At 52.6% G+C, this 14,324-nt stretch overlaps 1 protein-coding gene across 1 annotated transcript in view; it reads left to right on the top strand.

Moving 5' to 3' along the window:
- Positions 1 to 13,907, top strand: part of LOC119105841 (NT-3 growth factor receptor) — a 49,077-nt gene extending 35,170 nt beyond the window's left edge. The window contains exons 10-13 of the mRNA XM_037229394.1: positions 1,776 to 1,949; positions 2,597 to 2,758; positions 11,333 to 11,502; positions 11,975 to 13,907. Of these exons, the coding sequence (XP_037085289.1) occupies positions 1,776 to 1,949; positions 2,597 to 2,758; positions 11,333 to 11,502; positions 11,975 to 12,161 (693 nt within the window). The 3' untranslated portion in view covers positions 12,162 to 13,907. The remainder of the gene's footprint in view (positions 1 to 1,775; positions 1,950 to 2,596; positions 2,759 to 11,332; positions 11,503 to 11,974) is intronic.
- The last annotated feature ends 417 nt before the right edge of the window (positions 13,908 to 14,324 follow it).

Below are 14,324 nucleotides of genomic sequence, written 5' to 3'. Positions count from 1 at the left end.
TGTCTTTTTTTGTAAGGGAGGCGAGCGGCACTTGGCGGTAAGGTTCCTGAAAATATTTTAGCAGGGTTGTAGGTTGTACCTTAACGCAACGTTACCCTGCGAAAAACACCCCATCCCTCCGTTGGCATCCTTCGGTTACACTTCATCAAGAAACCGCTTCCTCCTTCCCTGCGTAACGTGATTTGTGAGTGGTCCCTTACCGGTGCTATTATACAGGTCCCCCAGAATCAGGGTACCAGAGACCAGAGGTATGGGGTTCGGTTCCCCGCGGTGCCCACCCTTCTTGCCCAGGCGACAGACAAGCGATGCCGCGTAGCTTCAGCAGCTGAACGCGTCACAAAGCCCCAATGACACACAGTGCTATGTTGTAGAATGCTGTGCATGTTATGGGACGTAGTTGGCATGGCAGGCAGTCTGCCGACCTGCACCAGCTGAGTGTAGGCCCAGCGTCTTGCTTGTTATTGCACCGTCGCGCTGGCATACTGGCATCGTGCTGGCATGCTGGCTGATTCCGCCTGTCGCCGGTCTGAGGTCTTTCCTGCCAGCGGCCCGCTGCCCGCACCCGGCGTCTCCCCTCCCCCGCCGTCCCCGCCGGCCGGGGAGGGAGACGGGGTGACACGGCTGAGTCACGGCTGGCTTGGTAATCCCACTATCAGCGCAAGGTATTGGCCGGTGCCCTGCCGCCATAACACCCGCAGGCGTTGGCCATTCGCGTCAGGCAGCGGGGTGTTAGTGGGCGCCGCGTCCGACGCGCCCCTAGCGGGCCGTAACGACGCCGCTTCATCTCGCCGTCAGAAACCCGACCCACGAGCCATGTCCGGAGGTTTGATGATCATTACCCATTTGGCACAGCTTCGTCGACTGGACGTAATGCTATAAGTATTGCGACGTTAGCCCTGGAACTGAGCACTCCAGTGAAATGAGATTACGTGGGTGACGTATTCTAGGAACGTTGGGTGACTTAGAAGACTGACGCTGCTATTTTACGTTCAATGCATGCTCAATCTATTCCACGATATTCGTTTCCACACATTCAGCCCATCGAATGTCCCCAACATTGTCAAAGAGAGACCAATCTGCTATGAATGTAACCCCATACTGAGTGGTTTGCAGTTGCGGGCAGGAACAAGGGTCTCCTTTGAACGACTTCAATGGAGCTGTGAATACATACTTGTCCTCCAGGCTAAGCATCCAATCAAGCTATTGAACAAATGTAAAGGGAGATTTAGGTTGCCTTGAACTTTGCATCTTTCCATTTCTCTCTCTCTCTCTCTCTCTCCTCTCTCTCTCTCTCTCTCTCTCTCTCCTCTCTCTCTCTCTCTCTCCTCCTCTCTCTCTCTCGCTCTCTCTCTCTCTCTCTCTCTCTCTCTCCTCTCTCTCTCTCGCTCTCGCTATCTCTCTCTCTCTCTCTCTCTCTCTCTCTATCTCTCTCTCTCTCTCTCTCTCTCTCTCTCTCTCTCTCTCTCTATCTCTCTCTCTATCTATCTCTCTCTCTCTATCTCTCTCTCTCTCTCTCTCTCTCTCTCTCCTCTCTCTCTCTCTCTCCTCTCTGCTTCTCTCTCTCTCTCTCTCTCTCTCTCTCTCTCTCTCTCTCCTCTCTCTCTCTCTCTCTCTCTCTCTCTATCTCTCTCTCTCTCTCTCTCTCATCTCTCTTCTCTCTCTCTCTCTCTCTCTCTCTCTTCTCTCTCTCTCCTCTCTCTCTCTCTCTCTCTCTCTCTCGTCGCCAGCTTTCTTTGACAACGATGAGCAGGCCTTCTGGTCGTCTTCGTCGGCAGGGCACTCTGCACAGCTTCGCTGATCAGGTGGCCTCTGGCATGGAATATCTGGCGTCCCAGCACTTCGTGCATCGCGACTTGGCGTGCCGCAATATTCTGGTCGGAGAGCAGATGGTCGTCAAAATATCCGACTTCGGCATGAGTCGGGACATCTACACCTGCGACTACTACAAGGTGAGCTGCGAGCCGTCTCAAAGTCGCAGGCGTCAGTGGCGTCGGCCACCCGCCTGTCCATCGTCTCGCCAGCGAGCGCGCGAGCAACATCCTGGCGCTCGAGCGACGCAGCGCCGCTCGACGTCATTCACACTGAATGTGTTTGCGCTCGGATCAGAGGGCGGCAAAATTGCCATCACAGTCGGCCATTCCGAGGCAATGGGGTCGTTTCAAAGGTCACATTCCGGTTTCAGCACCTGCATTAAATCACTCTAAAAAGCCATAGGCGTAGCACTGGGTGGTGTTGTGGGGAAGCTAAACAAGACGTGTATCCGGCCAGGGGTCCTTTTCGTCTTGTTCGACCACCTCGAATGCATGTTACTCAATTTTACCGTTGCTGTGGCATCAATGCATTATATGCGATTGTGCAGCTTAATACTATGCATTCACCATATGCACAATACTCCACAGTTGTAGACGCTGTGTACGCACAATATTCCAGAGTTGTAGACGCTGTGTACGTCGGTCAGTGTACCTGACGTTGCCGACGAATTCTGCAATTCGCCAGCAATCTCCTCCTCCCACGTAGGCCAGCGGGGCGTCCGCGACAGCGTTCAATTTGCCAGCGTGCGCGGCTCGTTCCCACGCGCTGGGGTCGCTGTCCCCAGGTGGCCGGAGGGTCGCGCATGCTGCCCGTCCGCTGGATGGCCCCCGAGAGCATCAGCTACGGCAAGTTCACGCTCGAGTCGGACATCTGGAGCTATGGCGTCGTGCTCTGGGAGATATACGCCTACGGCAAACAGCCCTACTACGGCCACTCTAATAAGGAGGTGGGTGGAGTCTCAGGGCGAGCGGGCCTCGCAGGCTGGCGCGCGGCGGCAGTCCTGGTGGCGGCGCCAGCAGCGTCGCGGTGATCCATATCGCTGATGGGTTTTCGATATGGCAACAGGCGCGATTTGTTAGCTCTCGCTGAGTGGCCGCGTAGTGATTGGCTCTCGTGCAGAGGTACGTATCTGCTGCGCCATTTGGTCCGTGACCCATCAAAAGCAACAAATCGAAAACCGGTGCTACCGTGTCACCTAAGCAATCTGGACCCTTTCACCAACAAAGTAATTAAACAACGCGTCAAAAGCTATCTGTACAGGACACCGGGTAAATACAAAGCCGTACGACGAACCTGAGTCAGCAGAAAGACATCTGACACAATATTTTGTAGCCGAAGTATTCGCAGAGTGCCATCCTGCGCTCAGACAGACCCAGTGTTTTAACATAAAACGCTTTCACTGGGTCGAGAAAAAACTGGCCGAGCCATTGTACCACTTACCTGATCGGAATGAAAACTAATTGTGTAATAATGGGTTGCCTTGTGCGCCAGGGGATGAAACCGCAACATTCGTGAGAGTTGTCAGTTGCTAGCATGTAGGTAATACAGAAATGAAGCTAATGAAACCAGAAACATTCCGTGACCGACGTCAAGAGCTTTGATCAGTGTGCAGGAAAGCCCACTTCTCATAAGGACTTTTGGTTTTACTGATGTAACATTCGTATTTAATGCACAAACGTGATCCGAAACATCGTTCGAAATGGTTGGCTTTTGGTCTAGTCATGCATCGCAATTTTAATCAACGAAATCGATGAGCTTTGCGTTTGTAGTTTGAGAAATGGTGGCAAAAACACTGCGAAAGACACAATTTTATGGGTAGCGTTCACAACAAACAGGTCCTACACTTTTGTATAGTTGGCATTGCCGAATATCTCTCGGCTTAGGCCACAGTGTCTTGCATTCGAGATATGCTTAAAAGGCAGCATTGGCCACACTTTGACTCGTGATCTGTGGCTCGGAAGTTTTGAAATTTCTTAGCGAGTTTTAGCCGGTACATAAACCATCGTGTTACTAGTTTCAGGTCATCATCTTCTCTGGCTGCCAATGGTTTCTAAGATAATCCAGTGATCATCTGGTGGTCGTCAGTCCTTAAAAGCGCATCAGACGGGAGAATCTATGGTTCCCCCAGCGTCGCATGTGAGCCGCGTGTCGGCACACACCCCCTCCACCTTTGCCGATACAACTGTCCGTTTTTGCTATGTTAGAATCGATTTGGCTCACATCAATTAACGCCGCGACATCGAGATCTCGACTCAGTTTCCTTCCGTGTTTGTCAGCTCTTTCCCAACCGTACAATTTTACTGCTTCCATGTAAGTTAATTGGGGAAAGTGGGTGGTGACGATGTTGCTGCAATTTTGCATGATACGTCACCTGATCAAACAACTTCCAGGCACAAGGCTAACAATTGGCGTGGCGTAACCTTTAATTGGTTGCACTTGTGGCTGAGAGCTGAAACTGCGTTTAATAACTGTGAGAATAATAGCTTATAGAGAGCTTGATGGCTGGGTAAGGCTGGGCAGCCCAAGCTGATCCCTGAATCGTAATTCGAGAAGGGTTTAATGGTCTGGCGATCTCAGTTTAATACAAATCAGCACTCAGTTTGCTGCAGCCCCAAGTACATGTGAGATATAAAGTCATTAAAGGTCGGGACCCGCGTTTCCTACACCTATTAGGGCTTGTTCACTTTTGAAAAATATTGTAGCAGGCATCAGATATGATGAGATAAGCTCACTTATTACTACTGGTAAACTTTCAAGTGGAAAAAATTGCTCTAGACAACACAATTTCTCTGCTCAGTAAATACGGCCCCCAATACGTCATTGTCTGATTACGTCATCGTACCTTGCACAATATTTAGGGGATTTGCAATACAAAAATGTCAAGTGGACCATCAGAAACTTTGTTTTAAAAAATTGGCGAACAAATTACCCGAAGGCATTGGTTGAAACATCACACAATGCAACGAGCTCGCTCCTGACATTAGAATGGAAAGTTAGGAAATTGTTTCTATCCCACGATGATCGATACGCATAGACAGCCCCGTTCGTCCTGTCGTCGGCACGTTTTTCAGCATCAATCACGGTCCATCAATCACGGTATTCGCCCTACGTCACGTCACGTGACCACAAAGTCACGCGGCCCTTGATGTCATGCGCCGGCTGACGATGATCCCAGTATTTTTGTCAGCCCGTCAGTATGGAGAGAAAGCGTTATCAGAGTATGAATCCCTCTTATTGAAGCGGGGGTTTTATTTGGTAGGTTTTGTGTTGACGATTACGTTAGGTGGGGTTGGGGCACTTGTCTCTAATTTTAGGGGAAATGCAACGTGAGATAGATAAGAAGAGAATTGAAATGCCAAGAGTAGCCATAAAAAGGTGAGTGAGAGTGATTGCTGTGGTGTATGGTTGCGTTGCCTAGTAAATTGCCTAATTGCCTAGAATCCCTCTTACTGAAGCCGGATTTTATTCGGTAGGTTTTGTGTTGACGAATACGTGAGGTGGGGTTGGGGCACTTGTCTCTAATTTTAGGGAAAATGCAACGTGAGATAGATAAGAAGAGAGTTGAAATGTCAAGAGTAGCCATAAAAAGGTGAGTGAAAGTGATTGCTGTGGTGTATGGCAGTGTTGCCTGGTAAATTAATCGCGTTATAAGAAAACACTAAAATGAGAGGGAAGAAATTGGAAATGGGAAGAACCACTCACTTACGAATGGGATGGATGAGCAGAAGCAGAGCATACCGGAGCGGAAGCCGCACTTCCAAACGCCTCTTTGTACGTAGTGTGTCCGCGGTAATCCAGAGTTAGCGTGTGATCTGAAGTAAAAGGTAAAGCAAAAAGGGAAAGTAAAGCAAAAAACTTTCCTGTCAGCCCACACATCGGACGCACCGTCAGCACACCTGACGTCACTCATTCCAGCTGCCAATCGTGCTGCCGACAGATCGAGCGGGGCCTAACTCTGGCTTGCCGCCGACCATGACACACAGATCGAGCGGGGCCTAACTCTGGCTTGCCGCCGACCATGACACACAGATCGAGCGGGGCCTAACTCTGGCGTGCCGCCGGCCATGACACACAGATCGAGCGGGGCCTAACTCTGGCTTGCCGCCGACCATGACACACAGATCGAGCGGGGCCTAACTCTGGCTTGCCGCCGGCCATGACACATTACCTATAAGGGGGTGTTTTGGAAGTATGGCTTCTGTTCCGGTTTTACACTCATCTATCCATCCTTATGGTAAGTACTTCTTCTCATTTTCAATTCATTTCAGCTTTTCCCCGCTCATTTTAAGTGTTTACTTATAACGCTAATAATAACTGGGAAACGCAACCACACACTAAACCAATCATTGTCATTCACCTTTTCATGGCTACTCTTGGCATTTCAATGCCCTCCTTATCTATCTTGGGTCGCATTTCTCCCAAAATTGAAGACACGCGCTCCCACGCCACCTAACGTGCTCGCCAACACAAGAGCTACCAAATCAAACTCGCGCTTCTTTGACAGAATGATTCTTTAATCTGGTGGCACTTTCTCTCCATGCTGACGATCTGACAGAAAAATCTGGCGTCTTGGTCGGTTGGCGCATGACATCACAGGCCACGTGACTTTTTGGTCACGTGACGTGACGCAATACTGGGCCTAGATTGGTGCTGACAAATGTGCTGACGACAGATCAAACGCTGCCGGGCTGACAAAAAATTCTGGCATTATCGTCAGCGAGTGCGTGACCTCACAGGCCACGTGACTTTGTCGCCACGTGATGTGGCGTAGGGCGAATACTGGGCTGTGATTTGTGCTAACAAACGTGCTGACGACAGATTGAACGTTGCCTACGATATATTTATTCTAGCTCATTTACATTTGATTAATAAATTATAATCTCACAAACTCGGCTGGCAAATGTTCTGCTACCAAATCTAAAAGGTCAAGCGGGCTCAGCGTGACCGAAATGTAGTTGTTACTTAAAGTCTGGTAATTACTTTTGTTTGCAGCCAATCAGCGCGCTTCATCTTTTCTTGCCCGTCTTGCGATTGGGCACTGTGTCTGGACACATGCGGATGCGGCTTCACGCTTCATCGTCGTAATCCTGCTGTTTTGGGTTTATGTCATAAAAGCGAGTAATGAAAACAGATATGGGGAAGTGTAAGGTTGCGAATAGCTGCACCATGCTAGCAAAACCTCAAAAATGTGCAACATCATTATTTGTTGCTTTGAAACAATTCGCTTTTCTTGCATTTGATTTGGATGCCCCTCGCTTACACACAACTTTTGGTGTTGTAAGGGTTTTTGTTACAGTTTCAGTTACAGGTGTTGTAACAGTTTAAGTTACATCTGAGTTGTAAGGGTTTTTGAGAGTTATGGACTTTCAATCTCGGAAATCATCTTTGCAGATTTTGTGAGATGATACTTTTTATGTGACAGCATCAATGTTGCGCATGCTCCTTTTGCAGTCTGGGCCATTGTGTTGCATGTTCCTTTTGCAGTCTGGGCCACTGTGTGCTGAGTCTTGAAACCAGTTTTGTTGGAGTATATAGTTTTGGATATGCGTACTTTGGCAATTTCAATCATGTCAATACGATTGGTTTAAATAATGGCTCCCCCGGGCCAAGCCTGAGGTGGTCCAGCCTCAGGCCAGCGGCCGGTCCGGGCCAGGCTTGAGGTGGTCCAGCCCCAGGCCAGCGGCCGGTCCGGGCCAGCCTTGAGGTGGTCCAGCCCCAGGCCAGCGGCCGGTCCGGGCCAGCCTTGAGGTGGTCCAGCCTCAGGCTAGCGGCCGATCCGGGCCAGCCTTGAGGTGGTCCAGCCCCAGGCCAGCGGCCGGTCCGGGCCAGCCTTGAGGTGGTCCAGCCCCAGGCCAGCGGCCGGTCCGGGCCAGCCTTGAGGTGGTCCAGCCTCAGGCCAGAGGACGGTCCGGGTCAGGCTTGAGGTGGTCCAGCCCCAGGCCAGCGGCCGGTCCTGGTCAGGCTTGAGGTGGTCCAGCCCCAGGCCAGCGGACGGTCCGGGCCAGGCTTGAGGTGGTCCAGCCCCAGGCCAACGGCCGGTCCGAGGTGGTCCGGCCTCCTGAACCCAGTGGTTGCAGACCAGCTCACAGCGCTGTTCGAGAATATTGTGGAGGATGACGCACGCGAACACCATCGGCGGGACATTTTGAAACCGGCGCTCCGGTCTGTTCACCAGGCGCCGCCAGTGCTCTTTTAGGCGCCAAAAAGCCTGTTCGACTTCGGCTCGCACAGCTCCCAGTAAGGCGCTGCACTGCTCGTTCTTGGCGTGCTCAGTTGAGCATCGGTTGAAGGGTCCGTCGTGCCCCTTGGTGAGCCACGGGGGCATTGGGTACGCTACGCCTCTGGCGATTATCAAAGGTATCTCTCGGCCGCCCGGAACAGATGTCGCCTGAAACAAGACTCACACATGAATACCGTCAGTACGGCATGGGATGAACGAGACGACAAGGCAAGAAGCTGCTTTCCAGCATGTGAAGCAATGTAAGGTCAAATGGAGAAGACCGGACGCGCAATGTTACGTGCTTTATACCACACGTGAGAGATTATACAGAACGGTTTGACATGGATGCCTCGAGTGGTTGTAGTATAATACGTTTCCCAAACCTTTGAAAACGTTGTCCAGGCTGGCAGCCAAAAATTGCTGGCTGGCAGCCAGCAGAAGCCATGCTGGTGATCAGAGCCACGCTGAGACATCAGAGTGTGGGATGGACCATGGTAAGCCTTGTTGCATGCTAAGATTTGCAACAAAATTCTGCGGTTGTCTTGAACTGTCATGATAAGATGGTAAAGCTAGGTACACCTGAACCCTGATGCTCCTTACTCAAAAGTGTTCAGGCCAGTCAGCATCGCTCCATACAAGTACAGCAGTGTCCCACCAAGCTTTGCTGCGCTGTTTCTTCCACATGATCCTTCCAAGTTCGGTACATGGATCCTTGCCTTGGGCGTAGTCCATGGCAGTATTACCAGCAGCTACAGTCACCGCTCACAGGCTACTGCACTGTATACGTCACGGCCACGCACACGCAGAGCAAAACCAACGTCCAAAGACGGCGCGCAACTGCTTTGTCAACGCCTGGCTCCGGCCTCTTCAGGATTGGGGCGCTCTTTGAGTGATCTCAAGAAGACCTAACTTAAAAACAGGTATTTAAAGACATGTTACAAGCGGCAAAGCCAGAAGCCGTACGCATAGGTCCACTACGCCATCTATCCACCTCGCAAAGAACGGTTATATCCTCTTATTACCTATATGTTATGTTTAGAATAGATGAACCGGAGATGCCCTCCTCCCTTCCTCTTTTTCAGTAAAACTCTTAATGTAATGAATAAATACTATACGATTCTGTGGCATTTGTGCTAGTTTATGCCTAATTTCAATTAAATTTAATAAAAAGACCAAGTCTAAACTAGTTTATGATAAGTTACCGGTGAATGATGTTATTGATGATTTGTGCATTGTAAACTGCCTAACTGCTTAAGAGCCAACTGACGGCCGTCATATTTGGAAATAGTGCTCACACACGCCAGATATGAACGACTCGACAATTATGTTTTTCTTGGCCTTGATCGCTGCATGTCCAATGACATGGTAAAATTTTAATGTCATTATCATGGCGTCATGGATGCCTGAGTAACCTTGGAATATCCTCCCCGAAATAGTCTGCACATCTTCGTGGGCGTGTAGCTCAGATTTTAGAAGGGCCTCACGGCCTACGGCCCAGCGGTCAAGTGACTAAACGGTCTTAAGAAGGGCAGGGTTGTGAACTGCACCGAATGATCTTCAAAATTGTCAAAATCTAGCAAAATCATTCAGAAGTGCGCGTCGCATGTGTATTTCAGTACCCAGTCACCTCAAATAACCCAACGTTTCCCAATCCTGTCTTCACCTTGGTCCGATTTTATTTCCAGTTAAGCGACGTTCTATGGTCGTTGTAAACGTGACACTGTGTCATAATAAGTTCTGGGTATTTCTGTGTGTAAAAGTTTCGAATTAGAGCATAGCAGGGCCAGGTACTAAGGGAACTGTTTCAAGTCGAAGATGTTGGAGTAAGCATCGAATATGATGAAACAAGCTCACTTATAAGTACTGGTGTGCTTTGAAATGAAAAAGGCTGCTCTAAACAGCACAATTTCTCTTTTTAGTAGATATGCTCCTCTATACGTCATTGTTTGACTACGTCATCGTACAGTGCATAAAATCCATTAAGAGCCACTGGACGGCCGTGATATCTAGAAATCGTGCTCACAAACGTCAGATATGAACGACTCGACCGTTACATCTTTCTGGGCCTTGGTCGCCGCGTGGTCAATGGAAGGGCAGGATATGCATGACGCTATTGTGACATCATGGATATCGGGCGACCTTGAGATAGTCTGCACGAAACAGTCTGTATAGATTCGCGTGCGTTCAACATAGAAACTAGAAGGGCTTTAGACCCTAAGTAGGTCAGTACTGTGAGCCGCACCGAATGATCTCTAAGATAGCTATTTCGCTTGAAGACCTCATACAAATGTGGAACGCATCCTTTAAGCCGTTGCTGAAGTGCGATCGTGGGACTTCCCGTAAATCTGCAGCCGTTTGCATTCAACACATCCACCTAAGCTCGGTCCGATGCTGTTGCGTCACTTGCAGCCCCTTGCAGTGGTTCAAGCCCGCGGCGAACGTTGCGTTGTAGCCTTGGAAAGCCACTCACGTCTTCGGCGACCCATAGAGAGCCATCGCCCATCCTCCGGCGCTACGTGTCCTCACTGCCAAACGGGCCCACTCTCTCTGTGTCGCTGATGTCGCCCTGGCTGCGGGCGTCAGTTTCGCCGATCGCCTTTGGGGGTTACGGATTGGTGGACGCCACCCAACGGCGGTAAAAGCTGCACGCTAGTAGGCGTCCGCCCGGGGAGGAGCGCTTGCCGTGCACTTGATCGCCAGCTGTCGGCCCACCTCTTACAGCCTCTCACCATGCGATGAGAGGCTGAGAAGCGTGCGGTGAGAGGCCGAGGAGGCGCGCGGTGAGAGGCCGAGGGGCGTGCGATGAGAGGCTGAGACTCGTGCGGTGAAAGGCTGAGACGCGTGCGGTGAGAGGCTGAGACGCGTACGGTGACAGGCTGAGACGCGTGCGGTGAGAGGCTAAGAGGCGTGCGGTGAGATGCCAAGATGCGTGCGGTGAGAGGCTGAGATGCGTGCGGTGAGAGGCTGAGGTGCGTGCGGTGAGAGGCTGGGACGCGTGCGGTGAGAGGCTGAGACGCGTGCGGTGAAGCTAGAGTCGTGCGGTGAGATGCACTTGCGTGCGGTGAGAGGCAAGACACGTACGGTGAAAGGCTGAGACGCGTGCGGTGAGAGGCTGAGACGCGTGCGGTGAGAGGCTGAGACGCGTGCGGTCTGCCAGCCGTCCGCCGGGAAGGCTGTTGCCGGCCGGCGCTCTTCCACTCGAGGCGGGCGCAGTTGTCACGATCGGGACGTCTGTGGTGACAGCGCTGGCCGTGCCAGCCCCGCGCGCGGCACGCGCTGACGCCGCCGGCCGATCGGCAGGTGGTGAACCTGATCCTGCAGAACATCCTGCTGGTGCCGCCCGACACCTGCCCGTCGGCCGTCTGCGACATCATGGACGCCTGCTGGAAGTCGGAGCCGCGCGACCGCACCAGCTTCTCGGACATCGTGCTCAAGCTGGCGCACATGAGCGACGCCATGAAGGGTCACAGGTGAGCCGTGGCTGGCGGGCTCCGGACGGCTGGTCGGCGGGAGCGGAGGGGCATCAGACTTCGGGCCGCTGCAGGTGGGAGCTTATGCAGGTTTGGTTTTGTTGACAGGGATGTGCGGTGCAACCACGAGTGAGACATAGTTTTTAATGGTTGCAATTGTGGGATGGGTAGAAAGTTGATCAAGTTTACCAGCAAGATCATTTTTACCTGCACGTCCATTGAAGAGTATACGGTTCGATGGCCCAGCGTCTTGGTGTACTGTTACCGCCAGCACAGCTAAGTGTCTGCTCTATATTTAAGCTCTTAGAATTGCGCACCGGGCCGTTCCACTCATCACACTGCATACGAGCATTGCATACGGGTTAAAACAGACAACGCTCCGTTGAGCCGGGACGTCAGCAGGTCCGACAGGCTTACCCGCTCACACGGGCGAGCGACTGAGTCTCTGCTTACATGACTGCTCCTTGGGCAGGTACGCCAACGTGGACGCGGTGCCGTACACAGAGCTTGAGCACAACCTCAGTCAGCTGGCGCGCATCGAGGCAGAGGTGCGCGCACTCGGCCTGGACGAGGAGGAGACGAGCGTGCTGGACGAAGACCTGTACCTGCGGCCGAGTGGAGGCCAGGCGGAACACGACTACATCCAGCCGATTCCGTGAGGTTTGGTGGCGCGCTCTTCCCAGCGACGGGCGGCACGAAGTTGCTCCCAAGTCTCGGACGCCGTGCGGAACACTACCCGCCGCTGTCGCTGTCGCGGGGACGAGCGGTGACAGGGACGTGGCCTCAGTCGGCCGGCGGGGAGGATCACCGCCGATCCGTGGGAGGCCGCGGTGGCCTTCCCGTGCTAAGCGTAACACGGAGAGCGGTGACGAGCCGGCGCACACTCGAGCGCCGCATGGGGCCTCGCGAAATGACGCAAACTATGCCCCGAGGCGTGCCGTCCTCGAATGTCGAATACTCTGCTAGTTGTTACGGTGCCCATGGCGCCCGAGACGTCCGCATGAGTGGGCCGCGTAACGGCTCGTCTGTGGCTGCGCGCGGTGTTGGGCCTGCCGCGGCCACCAGCGCCTGGTCGTGGGGCCACGCAACGGTCCACTGCGGCAGAGGCGTGACAGCTGCACAGTGCGACGCGACGACGGATCAGTGCGACGCAACAGCTGCACAGTGCGACCCGACCACGGCGCAGTGCGACGCGACGGCGGCGCCGTGCGCTCCGACGCGGCTCTCGGACTCTGTGGAGGCGGCTGGTGTCGGTCGCCATGTGACTGGGCTGTGGAACTGGTGTTGACAGGCACGCTGGCTGCGTGACGCAGTGGGGTGACTGAGTGCCCACCGCTGTTAAGTCGCGCGTGCTGCCATGTGCGTGGCGTGGTGCGATCGCTTCATTCGTGGCGACTCCAGGAGCCCTGGGAGCTTCCCGCTGTGTGCTGGAAGGCCACCGTCTGAGTCAACTGCTGTCGATTCCTGGGAACCGTCGTTCCAGCTTTTCCTTGCCATTTGTAGTGGATATTGATTTAATGTCGTAGAGTTGTACCCATGTATGTTGCATGTTTCGCTTCATGATTGTTCACGCACGGACAATGGCAGCGTTTGATGACATGTGGGAGGATAGGGGGTCCGATGTGGCTGTCGCTGGACTGCTGGCCGCTCTCTCTCCGTGACCTCAGCAAGGAGCAAGGCTTCACAACTCACGCCCATCCACACCGCTGCGTACTGCTAGTCTTGCTGTCTGCCCTGTGTACAGCTCTTCAGTTATGCCGCAACTGATTATCTGATGTTTGCTGAACACTCGTGATACTCGGAGTCGGACCTCAGCCTGGATGGAAGCTGACTACGTTTGCACCTAAATCCTGGAGCGAAACGCAGCTCCCTTCGCTGCTTCTCTTGTCTCTGTTTATGTACATTGCCAATCATGCAACAGTTTCCATAATTTGGCCTCAGGCTTTAATACCTTGTTCTGTTCAAGTTCCATGATGATCCTGGAGGTTCATAATGTCCACATTCCCAGAAAACACTGATGTCGACCATTTGAGGTGCAATGAGAGAAGTTATCAACCATTTGCTACGAGATATTGTGTACCGTTAGGGTATGCAAGTCACTGCGTATCTATTCAGACTATTTTTATGTCTGATGAGGCTGGCCAATGTCACGACATGCAGTGTATCGTGTGTTGGTAAGCACTTCTAGCTGGGATGGCTTGATTTTAGTGTTGTACTGGACGCCGTGGGGTTAATGGTCCTGAGCTCTGTGTAGTTTGAATGTACAGCAAATGCGCAATGCGCATGCTTTTTGTGTGGACTCGTAGAGAACCTCCACCACTCACTGCGTGTTGAACGTGCCAACTGTTGCGTGATGCCTCGCTGGGATGACGTGTTGAATCGAAAGAGTAAATGGATTGTATAGGTAGTCATGTGTTGTGTGGCAGGAGATTGTACGGGAAAGAGCAGCTCAACACCGACGCTGCTACGCTGGCCAGCACTGTTAATTCTGTCCAGCGCTGATGGAGTTCTCAACCAACTGCACAAGTGGCACGCGCACTTCCAGAGGTGCTGTATACATGGCCAGAGGGGCCTGAGAGGATGCATCTCGATCCACTCTGGGTCCTTACTTGCACACAGCCGGCTCGGGGTGCCCGCCCGTACACAGTCGGCTCTGGTCCCCACCTGTACGCAGTCGGCTCTGGTCCCCACCTGTACACAGTCGGCTCAGGCCCCCACCTGTACACAGTCGGCTCTGGTCCCCACCTGTACACAGTAGGCTCTGGTCCCCACCTGTACACAGCCGGCTCTGGTCCCCACCTGTACGCAGTCGGCTCTGGTCC

The sequence above is a fragment of the Pollicipes pollicipes genome, unplaced genomic scaffold (assembly GCF_011947565.3).
Source record: "Pollicipes pollicipes isolate AB1234 unplaced genomic scaffold, Ppol_2.1 Scaffold_6138;HRSCAF=7277_pilon_pilon_pilon, whole genome shotgun sequence".
NCBI lineage: Eukaryota > Metazoa > Arthropoda > Thecostraca > Pollicipedomorpha > Pollicipedidae > Pollicipes > Pollicipes pollicipes.
Note: the sequence above shows the minus strand (reverse complement) of the source record. Positions and strands in the feature narration are given on the sequence as shown.